This window comes from Mustelus asterias, chromosome 2 (assembly GCF_964213995.1).
Source record: "Mustelus asterias chromosome 2, sMusAst1.hap1.1, whole genome shotgun sequence".
Taxonomy (NCBI): domain Eukaryota; kingdom Metazoa; phylum Chordata; class Chondrichthyes; order Carcharhiniformes; family Triakidae; genus Mustelus; species Mustelus asterias.
This window is the reverse complement of record NC_135802.1, coordinates 10,710,207-10,733,016: the sequence shown is the minus strand read 5'-3', so window position 1 is coordinate 10,733,016 and position 22,810 is coordinate 10,710,207. Positions and strand designations below refer to the sequence as shown.

At 44.8% G+C, this 22,810-nt stretch overlaps 1 protein-coding gene across 1 annotated transcript in view; it reads right to left on the bottom strand.

Annotated features, from left to right (window-relative positions):
• Window positions 1-22,810, bottom strand: part of mindy4 (MINDY lysine 48 deubiquitinase 4) — a 130,651-nt gene that overhangs the window by 71,054 nt on the left and 36,787 nt on the right. The window contains exons 5-9 of the mRNA XM_078231229.1: window positions 18,518-18,609; window positions 17,295-17,396; window positions 15,593-15,656; window positions 13,467-13,532; window positions 4,245-4,312 (exon numbers count right to left, since the gene is read on the bottom strand). Coding sequence (XP_078087355.1) covers window positions 4,245-4,312; window positions 13,467-13,532; window positions 15,593-15,656; window positions 17,295-17,396; window positions 18,518-18,609 — 392 coding nt within the window. The remainder of the gene's footprint in view (window positions 1-4,244; window positions 4,313-13,466; window positions 13,533-15,592; window positions 15,657-17,294; window positions 17,397-18,517; window positions 18,610-22,810) is intronic.

Genomic DNA, 22,810 nt, shown 5'->3' with positions numbered 1-22,810 from the left:
GTGCTCTTGGCTACTTAAACCCCAGTGGATTTCACAGCTTTGTCCAGGATTCAGGAAGAAAATATACAAAGGTCACGGTGAATCTGCCTTACCAATATTGGGCTTGGTGAGGCTGTAAAGAGCTTGTAAAGTCTCAGGGCTCCCAGAGCAACTGTTGGTGTGACAATAACATGCTGTACTTTCCTTGTTGACCTTATAACTGTGATCCGCCCTTGAAGGGATATGAGCAATCGGTTCCAGCTACAGGACACGGGTCACAGAAAACCCTCTCAATAAGCTACCAGTGACAGTTTTCTGGAAGGTACGAAGCAATTACAGAACCAACTCTGGCCCAGGCTCCAAGAGATTCGTACTTTCAACACTTTAGCAATGAATTTGGGCAAAAAAGAGATGATTCACAAACCAGCTGAGCTAGAAAGATAACCTTTCTCCAAATATGTTCATTTTAGGTGCGGGTTCCTCGTTCGGTGGACATTGCCACACCCAGTAACATAGGGAAACATTTGGGGGCAGCCAGCAAAAAAAAAATCCTAATCTTAGTGTTTTAGTTGAAGAAGTGTGCAGTCAGACATAGGTCAGAATAGGGGTACCCGCAGTAGGTTTGATCCTGGCAACGAAAACATAGTTAATTATAACTTCAGTGCAGAAAACACACAGGAGGTTAGACTCGAGAGATGCCTTTTAATTTGGGATTGATCAGAAAGATTTATCTGATGGATTATCTGATGGAATATCGATGGTGCCTCAACATCTTAAAAAAAAGGCAGCAGTATAACAAGTAAGACAACTTACAAAAATTCAGAGGCGCCTCATTGCCTAGTCTAGGACAGATTAGCACAACCACTGCTCTCATTAACCATAATTATTCCACAAAGGAATTTAGATATGTCAGTGTCAGGAAGATCATCAGATAAAGTTACAAATAAGTTGCTGCACTATGAGGTAGGTTATATACATTTTAATAGTTTCAACACAATCTCGAGTTGATCAGTTACCCAAAGCTTAAAGATGGCTTATTTCTGCTCTCCATCCAGGCGGTATACAAAATGTAAGTCTAATTTTACATTCTCCCATGAAAAAATGATTTGCTTCTGTATCTTCCTCCAGTCCTGCAACCCTCCGAGATCCGTACAGTCATCTAATCTTGGCCTCTTCTGCATTCCCAATTTTCATTGCTCAAAGACTGTCATCCCTGGCTCTAGTTGCTCAGCTCTGGAATTCCCTTATTGAACTACTTTTGCTTCTCTGTCATCCTTTGAATCGTTCCTTAACACCGGCTTCTTTAACCTTGCATATGGGCAGCACGGTGGCACAGTGGTTAGCAATGCTGCCTCATAGTGCCAGAGACCCAGATTCAATTCCGGCCTCGGGTAACTTTGTGTGGAGTTTGCACATTCTCCCCGTGTCTGCGCGGGTTTCCCCCGGGTGCCCCGGTTTCCTCTCTCACTCTAAAGGGTTAGATTGATTGGCCTTGCTGAATTACTCCCAAGTGTCAGGGGGACTAGCGGGGCGGGGGTTACAGGGATAGGGCCTGGGACAAAATTGTGGGCAGTGCCGACTCGATGGGCCGAATGGCCTCCTCCTGCACTGTAGGGATTCTTAAAAAAAGACATGCTTCTGGCAATTCAGTAAATGATGAAAATATAGAATCAGAAAATTTCAGTAATTTAGTTTCTCAACTTCCAATGTGGAATTGGTTGCAATATTTAGCTTCAGGACACTTTTTAGTAAAAAATCAATTTAAAAAAATTCTTTTGACTAAAGGCACGGTGGCACAGTGGTTAGCACTGCTGCTTCATAATGTCAGGGACCCGGGTTCGACTCCCAGCTTGGGTCACTGTCTGTGTGGAGTTTGCACATTCTCCTCGTGTCTGCGTGGGTTTCCTCCGGGTGCTCCGGTTTCCTCCCACACTCCAAAGATGTGCGGGTTAGGTGGATTGGCCCTTGGTGTCAGGGGGAGTAGCTAATGCATGGGGTTATGGGGATAGGGCCAGGGTGGGATTGGGATCGGCCCAGACCCGGTGGGCCGAATGGCCTCCTTCTGCCCTGTAGAATTCTATGATTCTAAAATATTGAAGAAAAAGTTGCGTCCAACATTGGACTTGAGGTGCTGATCCTGGGATTAAGAGTCCCATTATTTACCATTTGAGCTACCCAGGCTATGTAGCAACACCCTGTACAAAGCCTTAACGTATGGGACCTAGCAGGAGGCAGAACCCGAAAAGAACTTCAGTGAGATTGAGATCTCATCACAGATTGGTACTTGGAATTAATTGTTGCCGGGAAAGAGTGTTTTTCTATAAGCTGTGGTGAAATAGCATTTCGTAACATCCTGGTAAATATTATCTGTATCCTTTTTACGACATCTTTCCTGAAGTGAGATTCCAAAAATTGTTCCTACTATCCCCCATCCCATTCAGTCCCCTGCTCAATAGTCCCTAAATAGTCCCTAACCTCTTTAAATTTTCAAATTTCTAATCTCTCAGGAGTTTCCCTTCATGCTGGTAACATTCTCATCAATCTCTACACTATTTTCATGGCCTTGACATCTTTTCTGAAGTGTGCACTATCTACAAAATGCACGGCAAAGCTCCTTAGACAGCACCTTCCAAATCCACAACCACTTCCATCTGGAAGGACAAGGGCAGCAGATACATGGGAACACCACCAAGTTCTCCTCCAAGTCACTCACCATCCTGAATTGGAAATATATCGCCATTCCTTCGCAGTCGCTGGGTCAAAATCCTGTCATTCCCTCCCGAACGGCATTGTGGGTCAACCCACAGCACGTGGACTGCAGCGATTCAAGAAGGCAGCTCAACGCCACCTTCTCAAGGGCAACTAGGGATGGGCAATAAATGCTGGCCTGGGCGTCACTAGCCATGTACCACGAATGAATAAAAAAATGGTGGCCAAAATTGGACACAATACTCCAGCTGATTTATCAAGGTTCAGTAGTGGGTAAGGATTTATAAAGGTCTTGCTTCAATGTTCTATATTAAGCCGAGGGTCCAACATGCTTTCCTTAAATAGTTTTCACAACCCGTCCGGCCACTTGCAAAAGTTAGTCTCAGTGAATGCTCAGGTCTGTCTCTTCCTTAACCCCCTTTAAAATTATACCATTCAGTTAATACCGTCTCCAACCAGAACGACTGACTTTATTTATGAACACTTTCAAGAAGAGTAATGGGAATGATAATGTTACAAATGCCATTGCAATCGAGTACATGTTCTCGTCGTGATTAAAAGCAGCTGTTAATAACTGGGGAAACGTGTGTGAACGTCTGCGCATGCGTTATACAGGGTTTTGTGAACAAACCCCTGTTGAAGACAGGCTGGCTCCAGCTTCCTCCTTTGCAGGATATGTTCAATGAGATAACATTGTAACCACAAAATAAATCTCTGATGCGAGACTTGAACCTTGAGGATCACAAGTTTCTAAAGTTAACTCAGCAAAGATGCCGATCATCTCAAACTTTTATGTTTCAAAGAGTGAAGAAACATTTGCAAAAAGGTGAAATCATCTTCTGTCCCCATTATCGCAATAAAAAAGGTGGGAGGAGGTGAAGAGATGACACCCACTGTTTTCTATTCATGGTGAAATTATCAGAGCGGGAATGGAAAACACCACTGCCTGCTCCCGGCACGGTGGCACAGTGGTTAGCACTGCTGCCTCACAGCACCAGGGACCCGGGTTCAATTCCCGGCTTGGGTCACTGTCTGTGTGGAGTCTGCACGTTCTCCCCGTGTCTGCGTGGGATTCCTCCGGGTGCTCCGGTTTCCTCCCACAGTCCAAAGATGTGCGAGTTAGGTTGATTGGCCGTGCTAAATTGACCCCAGTGTCAGGGGGATTAGCAGGGTAAATAGGTGGGGTTACAGGAATAGGGCCTGGGTGCAGACTCGATGAGCCAAATGGCCTCCTTCTGCACTGTAGGGATTCTATGATCCATTATGGCTTCACTGCTAATAGCGAGCAGGATTTATCTTCCTCTGTTCAGGTCACCCCGCCGCAGTGCTCAATCACAAGCAATAGGACCAGTCTGCACATTGCAACTTCTAATGTTAAGCAAGTTTTTCCACTGTTTCCCCAGTTACTGATATCTTCCTTTCAGTCATTCACCCGAGTCCCCAACCCTGTTTGTGATCAGCGAAATAACCGGTTCTTGTGTTTTCGGAATAAAGCAGAGCTTCAATATAACAAACACACAAATCTTATGAAAAGTAAAAAGCATCAGAGTACTTACAAGTCAATGGATCGAGATAAAATGGCAGATAATGTCAGTAGAATGCAGCCAAATGGTCCAATCTCAAACTAGAATGCAAAAGACACAAAATTTACCTTCTGCTTTTGAAACTACTCAATAGGTCAGACTGATGGTTTGATTAAAGAGGACTTATTTTTTATACTTTCACAGGACATGGGTATCGCTGGCCAGGCCAGCATTTTTATTGCTAATCCATATTGTCCTTGAGCTGCTGTAGTCCCTGTGGTGACCACCTCTAGAACCATAGGATGATACTGTTCAAAAGGGGGCCATTTGGCCCTTCATGCTTATGCTGGCTCTCTGAAAGAGTGAACAATCAGCCCCACTCCCCTTGCCTTTCCTCATAACCCTATAACTTTCTACATTTCAAGTATTTATCCTTTGGAAAGTTAATATTGAATCTATTTCCACCACCCTTTTAGGCAGTGCATTCCAACATGGCAATTCGGAGTCAACAGAAGTGGATACGGTTGACATATTTAAGAGGCTACTGGATTTGCTGTTCACGCAGAGAGCCATGGGGGAGTTGAGACATGTTATAGTATTTTTTCTGACCATTAGACTGGTCAACAAGGTCTCTCTGGTCCTTGGACTTTCTCATGTTCGTCATGCGTTGGGCGACACGGTGGCACAGTGGTTGGCACTGCTGCCCCACAGCTCCAGGCACCCGAGTTCAATCCCGGCTTGGGTCACTGTCTGTGTGGAGTTTGCACATTCTCCGTGTCTGCATGGGTTTCCTCCGGGTGCTCCAGTTTCCACCCACAGTCCAAAGATGTGCGGGTTAGGTGCATTGGCCATGCTAAATTGCCCCTTAGTGTCCTGGGATGCATAGGTTAGAGGGATTAGCGGGGTAAATATGTGGGGTGATGGGGATAGGGTCTGGGTTTGTTGTCAGTGCAGACTCGATGAGCCGAATGGCCTCCTTCTGTACTGTAGGGTTTCTATGCAGTTTATTGGTTTAGTCAGGCAGGTATCCTAACTCATGCACATGCAGAAGGAAAATCTAAACAGAAAACTGCACCCATCTGTAAGTGGAGACGATGGCCTAGTGGTATTATCGCTAGACTATTAATCCAGAAACTCAGTTAATGTTCTGGGGACCCGGGTTCGAATCCCGCCACGGCAGATGGTGGAATTTGAATTCAATAAAAAATATTTGGAACGAAGAATCTACTGATGACCATGAAACCATTGTCGATTGTCAGAAAAACCCATCTGGTTCACTAATGTCCTTGAGGGAAGGAAATCTGCCGTCCTTACCCGCTCTGGCCTACATGTGACTCCAGACCCACAACAATGTGGTTGACTCTCAACTGCCCTCTGAAATGGCCTTGCAAGCCACTCAGTTCAAGGGCAACTAGGGATGGACAATAAATGCTGTCCAGCCAGCGACGCCCATGTCCCATGAATTAATATTTTAAAAAATCTGTAGTTTGCTTTCCCACTCCCTCACCAGTGAGGTACAAAGCGCTCAGTGTCAGTTAGCAGAACTCAGACTTGGCGATTCCCAAACCTACACTGGGCCACTGCCTAAGTTAGGCAGCTTTATTTGAGCTAGTTTCTGCAGTTAGATTAACCTGACACATTGGACAATCGGAATGCAGGGTTACCATTGTTAGCTGACTGAAAGAATAATCTGGAATAATTTAGACATCTGGCAATCACTGATTTATGCATCAAAGCATCAAAGATTTAAAACATATAATGTAGGAAGATCTACAACACAGAGGTAGACTGCTTGGCCCATCGAATTGGCGCCAGCTGCTAAAGATCCATAGCCCTGCAAGTTACGCCATCTTAAGTGCATATTCAAGTGCTTTTAAGATGTGAAGAGGGCTTCTGCCTCTACCCCTCCCCTTCCAGGCAATGAATTCCAAACTCCCAAATCCCCACCACCTTCTGAGTGAAAAAATATTCAACTCCCCTCCATCAATTACTAAAATCTATGCCTCCCCGCCATTGACCGCTCTGTTAATGGAAATAGGTGCCCCCTTGCCACTCACCGTATAAACACAGTGGCTACAAGAGCAGGTCAGAGGCTAGGAATACTGCGACGAGTAACTCACCTTCTGACTCTCCAGAGCCTGTCCACCATCTACAAGGCACAAGTCAGGAGTGTGATGGAATACTCCCCACTTGCCTGGATGGGTGCAACTCCAACACTCAAGAAGCTCGACACCATCCAGGACAAAGCAGCCCACTTGATTGGCTCCACATCCACAAACATTCAATCCCTCCACCACCGACGCTCAGTAGCAGCAGTGTGTACTATCTACAAGATGCACTGCAGCAATTCACCAAAGATCCTTAGACAGCACCTTCCAAACCCACGACCACTTCCATCTAGAAGGACAAGGGCAGCAGATACATGGGAACACCACCACCTGCAAGTTCTCCTCCAAGCCACTCACCATCCTGACTTGGAAATATGTCACCGTTCCTTCGCAGTCGCGGGGTCAAAATCCTGGAATTCCTTCCCTAACGGCATTGTGGGTCAACCCACAGCACATGGACGGCAGCGATTCAAGAAGGCAGCTCACCGCCACCTTCTCAAGGGCAACCAGGGATGGACAATAAATGCTGGCCAGCCAGCGATACCCATGTCCCACAAATGAATTAAAAAAACACTCAGTCTCGGTGTCTCATAATTTTATGCACATCAATTTAATCTCCCCTCAGTCTCATCGGTGCCCAAAAAAACTACCCAGTCCATTACCCAGCTAAAACTATCCAGCTGCCTAACATAGGTTAGGTTGATTGGCCATGCTAAATTGACCCTAATGTCATGGGATTAGCAGGGTAATTATTAAGGTAGTTACGGGAATGGGGCCTGGGTGGGATTGTTGTTGGTGCAGATTTGATGGGTCAAATGGCCTCCTTCTGCACTGTAGGGATTCTCTGATTCTATCCAATCTTTCCTCAGAGCTAAAATTCTCCATTCCAGGCAACATCCATTTGGTGATATAGTGAGATGAAGCAGTGTTAGGAAATAGTTAGCTTTAGGTGGATTGTGCTTGTGGGTGTTGGGAATAAGATGTAGTTTCAAGTTTAAGCTTAATTTATATTTCTGCAATTGTGTGTTAAGGAAGCTGGAGTTTAAGTTTCACTTTAGAAGAATACGACATTTTAATGAGGTTTTACGACTCTGAAGTAAACACTATAAAAAATTAGGCTGTTGCCTAGCAACAGTGAGACCACGGGGGAGCAGTTTGAGGTTCAGTTGATGATTACGTACAAAAGTGAAGGGAGTACTTTAAGTCTCTCTCAAGCAGGAGATGACAGCAAACTGCTGAGAAAAATAAGTCTAAGAATCTTACAAGAGTTGCTCTCGAGTTAAAGTAGCAGTGAATGTCGAGTGAGTTCTGGATCTCAAGGATATATCAATTGTCAGTGGTCTACTGGGAGAGGCAAATGCAGAGAGATGGCCCGAAAGGAAAAAGGGAAGGGTATGAAGACGACCTTCCAGTCAAAGGAATCTGGAAAGGTCCTGTTGAGTGAGATTAGGAGTGAGGAGCAGAAGCCCTCGACAGTAAAGCAGCATTCTACTGAGTATGACATCAAGAATCTCTTGCAAATCTGGAGTCAATGAGAATCGGGGGGAAAATGCTTCACTAGTTGGAGTTATACCTGGCATGAAGGAAGATGGTTGTGGTGGTTTCAGGTCAATCATCTCAGTCTGGGGACATCACTGCAGGAGTTCCTGAGCATAGTGACCTAGGCCCAATCATCTTCAGTTGCTTTGGCAATGATCTTTCCTCTCTCATAAGGTCAGAAGTGCGGCTATTATTCACAGATGAGTGCACAATATTCAGCAACATTTGCGACTCCTCAGATACTGAAGTGGTCCATTTCTAACAGCAGCAAGACTTGGACAATATCTAGGCCTGGGTCGACAAGTGGCAAGTAACATTCTCGCCACACAAGTGAGGCAATAACCATCTCCAACAAGAGAAAAATCTAATAATTCTAATCATTCAATGGCAATACCATTGCTGAATCCCCCACTATAAACATCCTGGGGTTAGCTTTAACCAGAAACTGAACTGGGCCAGCCATATAAATATTACAACAGCAGGTCAGAGGCTAGGTAACCTGTGGAAATTACTCGCTTCCTGACTCCCCAAAGCCTGTTCACCATCTACAGCGCACAAGTCAGGAGTGTGATGGAATTCTCCCCACTTGCCCAGATGAGTGCAGCTACGACAACACTCAAAACGTTTGCTACCATCCAGGACAAACATCCATTCTCTCCACAACCAATGCACAGTACAGTGTACTATCTACAATATGCAGTGCAGGAACTCACCAAGGCTCCTTTGACAGAATCTTCCAAACCCACAACCCTTACCACCTATAAAGACAAGGCAGCAGACACGTGGGAACACCACCACCTGGGAGCTCTCCTCGAAGCCACACATCATCGTGACTTGGAAATATATCACCGTTGCTTCATTGTTTTTTGGTTAAAACCCTGTAACTCCCTCCCTAACAGCACTGTGGGTGCACCGACATCACATGGACTGCAGATGTTCAAGACGGCAGTTCACCACCACCTTCTCAAGGGGCAATTAGGGATGGACAATAAATGCTGCCCAGCCAACAACATCCACATCCCACAAATGAAGTTTAAAAAACCGAAGGCAAGACAGGAAAGGCTACAGAGATGATGCAGGCTTAAGGTAAGAGAAGATTTGTTGACAAGTTTTTTGAATGCCCGTTGATTTGAGCTTGTGACATCACCCATTGTGTATTAAAGGATGGGGTCTATCACTCCCAGTAACCAATAAAATTCATATTCCAATGATTCCTGTCGGTGAACCCCAAGCTTGGTTAGATCATAGTGCCCCCTGCACCTCATGAAGGATGTATTGGGCTTGGAGCAGGTGCAATGCAAATTCACCAGAATGATGCCACGGCTAGAAGGCTTACCAGGGGGAGAGACATTGCACCTTTTTAAGGAAACGTTCGATCAATATTTGAAGCAGAGAAAGACACAGAGCTATGGGAAAAGGAGGGGGCAATAGGACTGGTTTTCAGGTTGTTGGACTGAAGTTTAAGTTAAGTTTATTTATTAGTGTCACAAGTTGGCTTACATTAACACGGCAATGAAGTTACCACACTGCGGTGCCTGTTCGGGTACACTGAGGGAGAATTTAGCATGGCCAATGCACCTAACCAGAACGTCTTTTGGACTGTGGGAAGAAACCGGAGCACCCGGAGGAAACCCACGCAGACACAGGAAGAGCGTGCAGACTCCGCACAGACAGTGACCCAAGCCGGGAATCGAACCCGCGTCCCTGGTGCATGAGGCACTAGTGCTAACCACTGTGCCACCCTCAAAGGTGGACACTCAGAATGGCCACCTCCTGTGCTGTAGACATCTCGGGTTCCATGAATAAACTTTTCTCTGACAGCTCTTTCATAAGAAAAGATAATTGGACAATTTAATCATTCAAGCAAGCATAAAAAAAGCCTAGTTTTGATAACAGCAACAGCAAGAATGTATACACAGTGGCCTCGGTGCTCCACAATGTATGTCACACACATCACCACTAAAATTTGGCTTTTTCACTATTTGCTCCAAAAATGACACTGCATTGTATTGTCATGGGGGGAACTGCAGCTTCTTCCAGCAAATACTCACACACACCACTGATCTCTGCATCAGGAACTCTACTCGTGTCCCTAACTTCTCTCATCAATACCACCAGATCCATTAACAGATACAAAAAAACTGCAACTGCTGGAGACCTGATAGGAACACAATTAATACTGGGAAATGCGCATCAATGATTGCTTGAGAAATAAAGAGAGAACTTGCATTGATGCCACACTTTTGATGCAAAATATCCCAAAGTACTTTGTACGAGGATAATCGGGCAAAAGGCTCAGAAAATAAAAATTAGGATTGGTGACCAAAGCTTTGTCAAAGAGGTAGGCTGTGAGGAGTGCTTGAGTTAAAGTTTATTTATTAGCATCACAAGTAAACTTACATTAATACTACGATAAAGTTACTGTGAAAATCCCCTCGTCGCCACACTCCAGCGCCTGTTCGGGTGCACAGAGGGAGAATTTACCATGGCCAATGCACCTAACCAGCATGTTTTTCGGACTGTGGGGGAAACTGGAGCAGAAAACCCACACAGACAGGGAAAATGAGCAAACTCCACACAGACAGTGACCCAGGCCGGGATTCGAACCCGGGTCCCTGGCACTGTGAGGCAGCAGTGCTAACCACTGGTGCCGCTTGAAGGAGAATCAGGGGTGGAGAGATGAAAAGAGAATTCCCAAGCTTACAGTGTGAACGGCTGAAGGTACGGCTGTTAACTGTGGATCGAAAGGAAGGACCAAAGTTGGAGGACACAGAATTCTGGGATAGTTGCAGGAATGGTGGAGATTAGAGATGGGAGAAGGATGAGGTCGCGTGCGGAAATGAACATTTTTCCAGCCCTGTTTGTGACAGACACAAATCCTGTTATGGTTGGAAACTCTCGTGAGAGGGCCATAACAGGAGTTGTTTTCCCTCTCCGGCAATATCATCAGGTCCATGCCCAGTGAAGGTGTGTATCTGATCAGCTTAGATTAACACGCACTTAAATATTCACTCCCTGTCATAAGATCTGGAGAGAAAACCTCCCGATTTCTCTGGGGAGAAACATGCTGGTTTTCATTCAGAATTTGACACTGTAATTGTTTGGGAAAATTCTGCCCAGAGTTGAGAATTTTAGAAGTGATACATAGAAACTAGAAGGAGTAGGCCATTCGAGCCTGTTGCGCCATTTATTTTGATCATGGAATTCAATATCCTGATCCCCCTTCCCCCATATCCCTTTAGCCCCAAGAGCTAGATCTAATTTCTTCTCGAAATCAGACAACGTTTTGGCCTCAACTATTCTGTGGTAGTAAATTCCACACATTCACCACCCTCTGAGTGAAGAAATTTCTCCTCACCTCAGTTCTAAAAGGTTTACCCCTTACCCTCAGACTATGACCCCTAGTTCTGGACTCCCCCACCATCAGGAGCACTCTTTCTGAATCTACCCTGTCTAACCCTGTTAGAATTTTATAAGTGTCTATGAGATCCCCTCTCACTCCACTAAACTCCAGTGAATATAATCCTAAATGTGATGCATTTATGAACCCAGAAGCGAAGGTAAGTCAGCAGATACAGAGGCGCTGGGTGCGTGAGATTTGGTACAGGTAAGGGTATGGGTTAAGTTTGCATTAGCACAAGTCTAATGCCTTGAATTCCAGTTAAGCTTCTGATAAAAAGTTCCCACCCTAAACCTGAAGCTACATTTTCTCTTAGTAAGTGCCGATGCATCTGTCATGTATCTTCAGTAAGTTTTTAATGCTTCTATTATGTTTTAACGGAGTAATAGAGGTTTACAGCATGGAAACAGGCCCTTCGGCCCAACTTGTCCATGCCACCCTTTTTTTTTTAAAACGCCGAAGCTAATCCCAATTGCCCGCATTTGGCCCATATCCCCCTATACCCATCGTACCCATGTAACTACCTAAATGCTTTTTAAAATATAAAATTGTACCCGCCTCGACTACTACCTCTAGTAGCTTGTTCCAGACACTCACCACCCTCTGTGTGAAAAAATTGCCCCTCTGGACACTTTTGTATCTCTCCCCTCTCACCTTTAACCTATGCCCTCTAGTTTTAGACTCCCCTACCTTTGGGAAAAGATATTGACTATCTACCTTGCCTATGCTCCTCATTATTTTATAGACCTCTATAAGGTCACCCCTCAGCCTCCTACACTCCTGAGAAAAAAGTCCCAGTCTATTCAGCCTCTCCTTATAAGTCAATCCATCAAGTCCCGGTAGCATTCTAGTAAATCTTTTCTGCACTCTCTCTAGTTTAATAATATCCTTTTTATAATAGGGTGACCAGAATTGCACATAGTATTCCAAGTGTGGCCTTACCAATGACTTGTGCAACTTCAACAAGACGTCCCAACTCCTGTATTCAATGTTCTGACCGATGAAACCAAGCATGCCGAATGCCTTCTCCACCACTCTGTCCACCTGTGACTCCACTTTCAAGGAGCTATGAACATGTACTCCTAGATCTCTTTGTTCTGTAACTACCATTAACTGAGCAAGTCCTGCCCTGGTTCAATCTACCAAAATGCATTGCCTCGCATTTGTCTAAATTAAACTCCATCTGCCATTCATCAGCCCACTGGCCCAATTGATCAAGATCCCGCTGCAATTGGAGATAACCTTCCACACTGTCCACCATGCCACCAATCTTGGTGTCATCTGCAAACTTACTAACGATGCCCCTTATATTTCTCATCCAAATCATTAATATAAATGACAAATAACAGTGGGCCCAGCACTGATCCCTGAGGCACACCGCTGGTCTCCAATTTGAAAAACAACTCTCTACAACCACCCTCTGGCTTCTGTCAAGAAGCCAATTTTGTATCCATTTAGATACCTCACCCTGGATCCCGTGAGATTTAACTTTATGCAACAACCTATCATGTACCTTGTCAAAGGCCTTGCTAAAGTCCATGTAGACAACATCAACTGCACTGCCCTCATCTACCTTCTTAGTTACCCCTTCAAAAAACTCAATCAAATTTGTGAGACATGATTTTCCACTCACAAAGCCATGCTGACTGTCCCTAATCAGTCCTTGCGTCTCTAAATGCCTATAGATCCTGTCTCTCAAAATACCTTCTAACAATTTACCCACCACAGATGTGAGGCTCACTGGCCTGTAGTTCCCAGGCTTTTCCCTGCAGCCCTTTCTGAACAAAGGCACAACATTTGCCACTCTCCAATCTTCAGGCACCTCACCCGTGATTATTGATGATTCAAATATCTCGGCTAGGGGACCCGCAATTTCCTTCCCAGCCTCCCACAACGTCCTGGGATATGCCTCATCAGGTCCCGCAGATTTATCTACCTTGATGCGCTTTAAGACTTCCAGCACCTCCTTCTCTGTAATATGTACACTCCTCAAGACATCACTATTTATTTCCCCAAGTTCCCTAACATCCATGCTTTTCTCAACAGTAAATGCTGATGAGGAATATTCATTTAGTATCTCACCCATCTCTTGTGGATGTGCACATAGATTACCTTGTTGATCCTTAAGAGGCCCTATTCTCTCCCTTGTTACTCTTGTAGGGGCTCAAACCAATAAAATACAAGGAGAAGGAAGGGAGTAGTTCAAACCTGGCCAACATTTTGTTGAAGGAAAGTCGTCAGATCCTGGAAGTTCGTTAGTGTGTTCAGTATAATCTGAAAGCGAACATATGTCACTTATTACAAGTTTGGAACAAGCCTTCTGAATTAGTTTTGATTGGTCTTATTCATGTTCAGTGATTAAATATAATTTTGCACACCAGTGGATTCTAAGAAATAAAGTGTTGAATCTTTACTTTATAACAATCTGCTCAAAGAACATGTCTATTTTATAGCACCTTTAAGAAAATAAGACACAGGGGATGTGTTAGGACAAACAATTGGATTTTAAAAAGGGGTAAAGATAGAGGAGGCAGTTGATGTTCTGAAGTTGTTTCATTCAATGTTAAGTCTGCAAAGTGCCGAATCGGAAGCTGAGGTGCCGGTCCTCCAGTTTGTGTTGGGCTTCACCGGAACACTGCAATAGGGTAAGGGCGGACACGTGGGCAAGGGAGCAGGATGGTGAGTTGCAAAAGCAAGGAAATGACAATCAGGGCCTTGGCTTCATGTCTCATTCAAACGCTGCCACTTGCGACAGTGTGTCGTCCTCCAGTACAGCTCTCTGGAGTGGGACTTGAACCCACAGCCATCCAGGAGGAGGTGAGCTGCTACACGCTGAGGCAAGGTTGAGGCGCTATTTTGTGCTGCACACTCCCACTCCCGTATTGCATATTGAGTGTAGAACACAGCATTTGCTCAACTCCAGAGCCTTGTCCCTCCCTATTTCTGTACTCTCCTCCAGGCCCACAGCCATAAGAATGCATGTAGTAATGTTACAAGACGAGCAATCTAGAGGCCTGAACCAACGACCTGGGGATATGAGCTCAAATGCCACCATGGCAGCTGCGGAATTTAAACAAAGACAATTAAATAAATTTGCAATAGTAGTGGAAGAATCAATTACCTGGGGCATAGGTTTAAGGTGCAAGGGACAAGGTTTAAAGGAGATGTACGAGGCAAGTGTTTTTACAGAAGGCGATGGGTTCTTGGAACTTGCTGCTGGGGGAGGTAGTGGAAGCTGATACAATAGTAACTTTTGATAAATGCATAAATAGAATGGGAACAGAGGGATATGGTCCCCGGAAGGGCAGGGGGTTTTAGTTCAGTCGGGCAGCATGTTCAGTGCAGGCTTGGAGGGCCGAAGGGGCTGTTCCTGTGCTGTAATTTTCTTTGTTCTAGTCACACCCTCCCTTATGTCAGAAGGTTTTCAATTCCGTTTCCACTCTGGAACACACAATCTAGGTGGACACTCCTGCACTGATTGATTGACTGATTTATTGTCACACGTATTGGGATACAAGGAGAAGTGTTTCTTGCGCGCTATACAGACAAAGCATACCGTTCATAGAGTACATAGGGGAGGAGGAAAGTATAGTGTTGCAGTTACAGGTAGGGTGAGGAGAAAGATCAGCTTAATGTGAAGTAGCTCCATCCTTAAGTCTGACAAGTCGAAGGGAAGATGATGTTCTTGAGTCGGTTGGTACGTGATCTCAGACCTTTGTATCTTTCCCAACGGAAGGTGGTGGAAGACAGAATGTCTGGGGTGTGTGGGGTCTTTAATTATGCTGGCTGCTTTCCTGAGGCAGCGGGAAGTGTAGACAGAGTCAATGGATGGGAGGCTGGTTTGCGTGATGGACTGGGCTACGTTTCCACTAAGGGGCACTGCACTGTCGGAGTTGCCACCCTTTGGGTGAGTCCAGGAAACCGAGCGCCATCTGCCCCCGGTGGATGGAATTGACCCAATCGCACTATTTTGAAGATCAGCAGAGGAGTTCTTCCCCAGTATCCTGACCAATATTTATCCCTGAATCCACATCATTAAAAGAAATGATCTGGCCATCATCACATTGCTGTTAGTGGCACCTTGCTGTGCGCATAGTGGCTGCTGCATTTCTTAGAGGGTATACTTCAAAAGTACCTCATTAGTTATAAAGAGCTTTCGAACTTGCTGAGATGGTGAAAGGTACCACACCAATCAATGCAAGTCTCTCTTTATTAATCTAAATCTGGTTTGAAAGTTATCCCTGAATCTACTTCCACTCTGCTTTCAGATAGCAAATTCCACAGCATAAAAACTTACTATGTGCAAAGAAAAATGAAAACCAGGGAATACGTACCGTTTCAATTGTCCCATCAGCTTTATATTTTCCAGCCGGGATAAACTGCTGTCTTCCTGTTGACCTGAAACAAAGAGTTACAGTTGTCAAACAAGTGATGCTGCAATGCACAGAACAGTGTGTCCTCCAACTCCTGCTGGCCTCTGCCACAGTATCCCAATACATCTGGAAAAGTGGGTCCATGCATATCCACTCTGAAGGATGAACAGGTAACCAGCATTCCCCAAATTACAATGCTTCCCACCCCAAGGAGAAGATGAAAGAAATACTTCCATTGATGCAGTTTCTTGCCATTTCATCACACTCTCAAAGTGCTTGACAGTGTGGCGGCACGGTGGCACAGTGGTTAGCACTGCTGCTTCACAGCGCCAGGGACCCGGGTTCGATTCCCAGCTTGGGTCACTGTCTGTGTGGAGTTTGCACGTTCTCCCCGTGTCTGCGTGGGTTTCCTCCGGGTGCTCCGGTTTCCACCCGCATTCTGAAAGATGTGCTGGTTAGGTGCATTGACCTGAACAGGTGTCGGACTGTGGCGACTAGGGGAATTTCACAGTAACTTCACTGCAGTGTAGTAAGGCTTACTTGTGACTAATAAATAAACTTCAAGTTCTTTTTAACTGGAAGGTCTGATCCCTTACATTGAGACCTCAGGCTTACGTCCTGCAAATTTGGTCTTTTCCCTGCATTTAAAGAGAGTGTGAACAGGAATTGCACAGCGCCATTAATTAAATTTTTCCTTTTATTCATTTGTGGGACATGGGCGTCGCTGGCTGGCAGCATTTATTGCCCATCCCTAATTGCCCTCAGAGGGCAGTTGAGAGTTAACCGCATTGCTGTGGCTCTGGAGTCACATGTAGGCCAGACCGGGTAAGGACGGCAGATTTCCTTCCCTCAAGGACATTAGTGAACCAGATGGGTTTTTGCGACAATCGACAATGGTTTCATGGTCATCAGTAGATTCTTAATTCCAGCTATTTTTTATTGAATTCAAATTCCACCATCTGCCATGACGGGATTCGAACCCGGGTCACCAGAACATTAGCTGAGTTTCTAGATTAATAGTCTAGCGATAATACTACTAGGCCATTGCCTCCCCTTTGGTTCAAATCCCACTGCATCAGATGGTGAAATCGGTATCTGGAATTATGAATCTACTGATGACCATGAAACCATTGTCGATTGTCGCAAAAACCCATCTGGTTCACTAATGTCCTTTAGAGAAGGAAATCTGCCATCCTTACTGGTCTGGCCTACATGTGACACCAGAGCCACAGCAATGCGGTTGACTCTTCAACGACCTAGCTACTCAGTTCAAGCGCAATTAGGGATGGGCAATAAATGCTGGCCCAGCCAACGGTGCCCACGCCCCAGGAACGAGTAAAAAAAAATAGTAATTGATTATTCATGTATCAGCCATGGATCAACTGGTAACCATCACGATGAGGCCTCTATGTAACATCTCATCCAAAGGACAGCACCTGTGACGGTGCAGCACTCCCTCAGCGCTGCACTGTAGTGTGTCAGCATAGGTTTTGTTTTGCCTTTTAAGCCTCTGGAGTGGGACTTAAACCTGTATCCTATCTACTCAGAAATAAGAGCAAGAAACAGGTGAATGGATGTCAGTCCAACATGCTCCTGCTGTAAACGGATACCATTTTAAATATCACACCCCCCACCCCCGACCATGTCCATACTGTGTACTTACAGAGCAACAACTGCTCTTCTTCTGTCCCCAGCACGCCATAATATGTCTGCAATAGCCAACGCGAGACACTGCGATCGCTCAGCATTGGTCGGCTGCAGTTCGCTGTGAGGCAGACGGAGGGGAGAAAAACAACACTTACTCCATAGTAACAACTTGTATTTATATAGTGCTTCTAACATAACTAGAAATGTTCCCAAAGGCCCTCCACAGCTTTGCTATCAGACAAGAGCCTATATTTTAGGCCTATACTCTCTGGAATTTAGAAGAATGAGGGATCATCAAATTGAGATATGCAAGATGATAAAAGGTATGGATAAAGTAGACGTGGAGTGGATGCTTCCTCTTGTGGGACATTCTAGGACGAGAGGTCATAGTCTTAGGATAAGGGGCAGCAAATTTAAAACAGTTGAGGAGAAACTACTTCTCCCAAAGGGTTGTGAATCTGTGGAATTCGCTGCCCCAAAGTGCGGTGGATGCTGGGACAGTGAGTAAATTTGAGGAGGAGTTAGACAGATTTTTAATTGGTAATGGGTTGAAGGGTTATGGAGAGAAGGCAGGAAAATGGGGATGAGGAGCGTATCAGCCATGATCGAATGGTGGAGCGGACTCGATGGGCCGAATGGCCTAATTCTGCTCCTATATCTTCTGAACTATATAAGTGTTAGGACCAGTGACTAAAAGCTTGACCAAGAGGTGGTTTTAAGAAACTGGAAGTAAAGGAGTTGGAGAGATTTAAGGGGGGGAATTCCTGAAACAAATGGACAGAGTAAAGTGCAAAAGGGGTACTTGAGGATAAACAATTTTTTCTCAAAAACATCACTGAAAGCCAAGGGCACTGAAGATGATTCTCACAAAACCTTCATTCAGGCTTCAAGACCCCATGCATCGTCTACACTAGCAATGCTGAATGGCACTCTGCTTGTGCTAACTTCTCCGTGTGGACTTTCACAGTTAAACAGTCTGTAATGCTGGCCGTCACTCAAGGTCGGAGGTGGGAGGGAAACATACCCAGCGACTGAATAATTGCAAGCTCGGGTTTCAATTAAAACAGTGTCATCTAAATCTGGTCACAGTTCGACAATACTCAATGCCTTCTAGGAAATGGAACCGGGACACATTACCTGCTAACCAGTATGTCTGTGTTAATGCCAGTCAAACGGTTTTTATAAGAGTATTAGATACTATAAATGTTCCTGCAAAAACGTAGACATGCACACACTTACATGGCCTCACAGCTGCTGCCAGCTACATCCTCGAAAATCAGTTTTTGTAAGGCACAAGCTTGAATTGCAGCCAAAACTCCACAAGGACCACCCTAGAAGGGTAAGATACCAGAACTGTTCAGAGTGGTAAATCAGATAACAGTAGCTTAGAATCACACCATATTTGTCTGATAATTAAGTGTAAGAAGAAAGAAATTGCATTTATACAGCACGTGGAACTACCTAAAGATGTCTGAAAGCTGTTCCCCACCAACTGGGGAGGCGATGGCCTAGTGGTATTTCCGCTAGACTATTAACCCAGAAATTCAGCTAATGTTCTAGGGACCCGGGTTCGAATCCCGCCACGGCCGAAGGTGGAATTTGAACTCAATTTTTAAAAAAATCTGGAATTAAGAATCTACTGATGACCATGAAACCATTGTCGATTGTTGGAAAAACCCATCTGGTTCACTAATGCCCTTTAGAGAAGGAAATCTGCCGTCCTTACCTGGTTTGGCCCTCGGCAACGAGTGGACAGGCAATAAATGCTGGCCAGTTAGCGATGCCACTGTCCCAAAAATGAATTTTTTAAAAATTACCACCTGTCAACATCTTACTGTGCTAGACTAATCTTATAAATACTGTGGCTACAAGAGCAGGTCAGAGATTACAAATCCTGCAGCGAGTAACTCACCTCCTGACTCCCCCAAAGTCTATCCACCATTTCCGAGCCACAAGTCAGGAGTGTGATGGAATACTCCCCACTTGCCTGGATGAGTGCAACTCCAACAACGCTCAAGAAGCTCGAAACCATCCAGGCAAAGCAGCCCAACTGAATGGCACCCCATCCACAAACATTCATGCCCTCACCACCAACACACAGTAGCAGCAGTGTGTGTCGTCTACAAGATGCACACAGGAACTCACCAAGGCACCTTACACAGGACCTTCCAAACTACCATCTAGATAGACAAGGGCAGCAGATTCAGATTCATGGAAGCACCACTACATGGAAATTATCCTCCATGCCACTCACCATCTTGATTTGGAAATATATCACCGTTCTTTCACTGTCGCTGGGTCAAAATCCTGGAACTCCCTCCCTAACAGCACTGTGGGTGCACCTACACCACATGGACTGCAGCGATTCAAGGCTGCTCATCACCACCTTCACAAAGGCAATTAGGAATGGGCAATAAATGCTGGTCTAGCCAGCAACACCCACACCCCTTGAATGATTTTTATATAAAAATTAAACTTGTTTTAATGGTGTTGCTAGAGTGATGAATATTGGCCATGAACACCAGGAGAAATCCTCTGCTCTTTTTCAAAATTGCAGTGCAGGGTCTGATACGCCCATCGAGAGAGAGTTTAAAATCACACTCCAGAACCTAAGCACAAAGTCCAGGCTGATGCTCCAGTGCAGTCCAGAGGGGGGACTGCAGTGTGCAGGAAAGAGCATGCATTGGGCCGACAGAGAGATGGAATCACCACCTTGGCAACTTTGGGGGGGGGGGGGGGGGGGGGGGCAACTTTTTTCATTACAGAATAATGATCTAGAATGATGATTTAGACTTTTGATAAGGTCCCACACAGGAGGTTAGTAAACAAAATTAGACCACATGGAATTGGGAGCAATATACTGGATTGAGAATCAGTTAACAGGCAGAAAACAGTGAGTAGAAATAAACTGGTCACTATCAGGGTGACAGGCTGCAACGAGTCAGGTACTGTGAGAATAAGTGCTGGGGCCACGATCTATATAAATGATTTGGATGTGGTTGCTGATGACACAAAACTAGGTGGGAATGTAAAGAGGACACAAGGAGGTTTCAAGGGGATTTGGACAGGCTAAGTGATTGACCAAAAAGATAGCAAATATAATATCAGTCAGCGTGAAGTTATCCACTTTGGTAGAAGAAAACAGAAACACAGTATTTCTTAAATGGTGCGAGGTTGGGAATGTTGATATCCAGAGGGACCTGGGTGTCCTTGTTCATGAGCCACTAAAAACTAGCATGCAGGTGCAGCAAGCAATTAGGAAGGCATTTAATGTGATTTATTGTCACATGTATTGGGATACAGTGAAAAGTATTGTTTCTTGCGCGCTATACAGACAAAGCATACCGGATACAGAGAAGGAAAGGAGAGAGTGTAGAATGTAGTGTTATAGTCATCGCTAAGGTGCAGAGAACGATCAACTTAAGATAAGGTAGGTCCATTCAAAAGTCGGGTAGCAGCAGGGAAGAAGCTGTTCTTGAGTTGGTTTGTACGAGATCTCGGACTTTTGTATCTTTTTCCCGACAGAAGAACATGGAAGAGAGAATGCCCGGGTGCATGGGATCCTTGATTATGCTGGCTGCCTTTCCGAGGCAGCAGGAAGTGTAGATAGAGTCAAAGGAGGCTAGTTTGAGTGATGGACTGGGCTTCATTCATGACCCTTTGTAGTTTCTTGTCTTGGTTAGAGCAGGAGCAATTCCAAGCTGTGATACGTCCGGAAAGGATGTTTTCTATGGCGCATCTGTAAAAATTGGCGAGTGTCATAGCGGACATACCGAATTTCCTTAGTCTTCTGAGAAAGTAGAGACATTGGTGAGTTTTCTTAACTATAGTGCCGGCATGGAGGGACCAGGACAGGTTGTTGGTGATCTGGACACCTAAAAGCACCTTGGAGTCAGGATAACAGATGCAAATTGTTAATGCAGGAGATCTGCTAACTGGGTATAGGCTAGGTAGTCAACCAAAGACCTTTGTCTGCACTACATTGTCAGTTCCACTGAAAAACATAGCACTGAACCATTTGGGGAATGACCACAAACTTTCAAGAGCAATATAAAACGGTGATTTTCAACTCTCCAGAAAGCATTTTGCACTCCCCACCATTCTCAGTCACATGATACTAGCATTGGCCATAATTCTTTCCAGCAACAGGCCTGCATTATCCCGGGATCAAAGCAACTAATTGGGATGCCTTCATCATGAGCATTGGAATCGAGATAACGCTAAACTCTGGTGTAATACAGACCAGTCTGCCTGAACACAAACTGTCACAGTGTTTTCAGTCTGCACAAAGATCCTTTTGATATAAAAGCATCCTTTAATCTGAAAGTCCATGCTCCCTAAAAAACATTCCAGAGAGAATTAGGTCTTTAAATAAAGGCAGACTTTGTATTTATACAGCACCTTTCACAACCTCGGGACGTCCCAAAAGCACTTTACAACCAAGAATTTACCACGCGTATTCTGCTTCTGAACTAATATTTATTTCCAGCTTGCAAGTCCTAGATTACCCGAAGGATAGTGGAGTATTGTTTTCAAATGCTACTCAGTTACCTGAACGTTTCACGTTATAATCCAAGCCAATGATTCACAGCAAGTTACATCTTATTTATATCATACGGGATTCCAGGAACTGTACCAGTGTTTGGGAGAAAGCAAGCTTATCCATTCTTATTCAGTACAAGTCAAAAAACGGATAACTTTAAATTGCCAATTGTGGTGGCGAAATAAGCAATTATCTTAAAGGACAAGGAAAAATTTTAAAATGGTGGCTTGGGACAGCACGGTGGCACAGTGGTTAGCACTCCTGCCTCACAGCGCCAGGGACCCAGGTTCGATTCCCGGCTTGGGTCACTGTGTGGAGTCTGCACGTTCCCCCCATGTCTGCGTGGGTTTCCTCCAGGTGCTCTGGCTTCCTCCCACAGTCCGTGCTGGTTAGGTGCATTGGCCGTGCTAAATTCTCCCTCAGTGTACCCGAACAGGCGCCGGAGTGTGGCGACTAGGGCATTTTCACAGTAACTTCATTGCACTGTTAATGCAAGCCTACTTGTGACATTAATAAACAAGCTTAAAACTTAAACCGTTGAGAGCGCACTATGCTGATGTTTATACAAACACAGGAAAATGTGGGAGACCGGGGCAAACATTGTTGTTATTTTTCTTCCATCAAAATCTTCAAGAAAAATCCCAGTTACGCCCAAATTGCAATAACATTCATCGGTCAAAGAAATCCACGTGGTAATTGTTTTGTCCCGAGACCCCACCTCACCATAAAGCCGTGGCAATCAACAGGAGTACTCTGCAATGCTTTCTCGGATTTAATTTTTGTCTTAAGTTTTTGTTTTTTGGGTTTGCACAACGGCTCTGAGAAACTCCGAAGCTGAATTTCCTTTACTTTCTGATTCGAGTTGATTTAGTTTCATGTGTATTTCATTATAAAACACATGGTAAAACACCAATTAGACAGCGCTTCCTTCCTAAATAAAAGCAAATTACTGCGGATGCTGGAATCTGAAACCAAAAGAGAAAACGCTG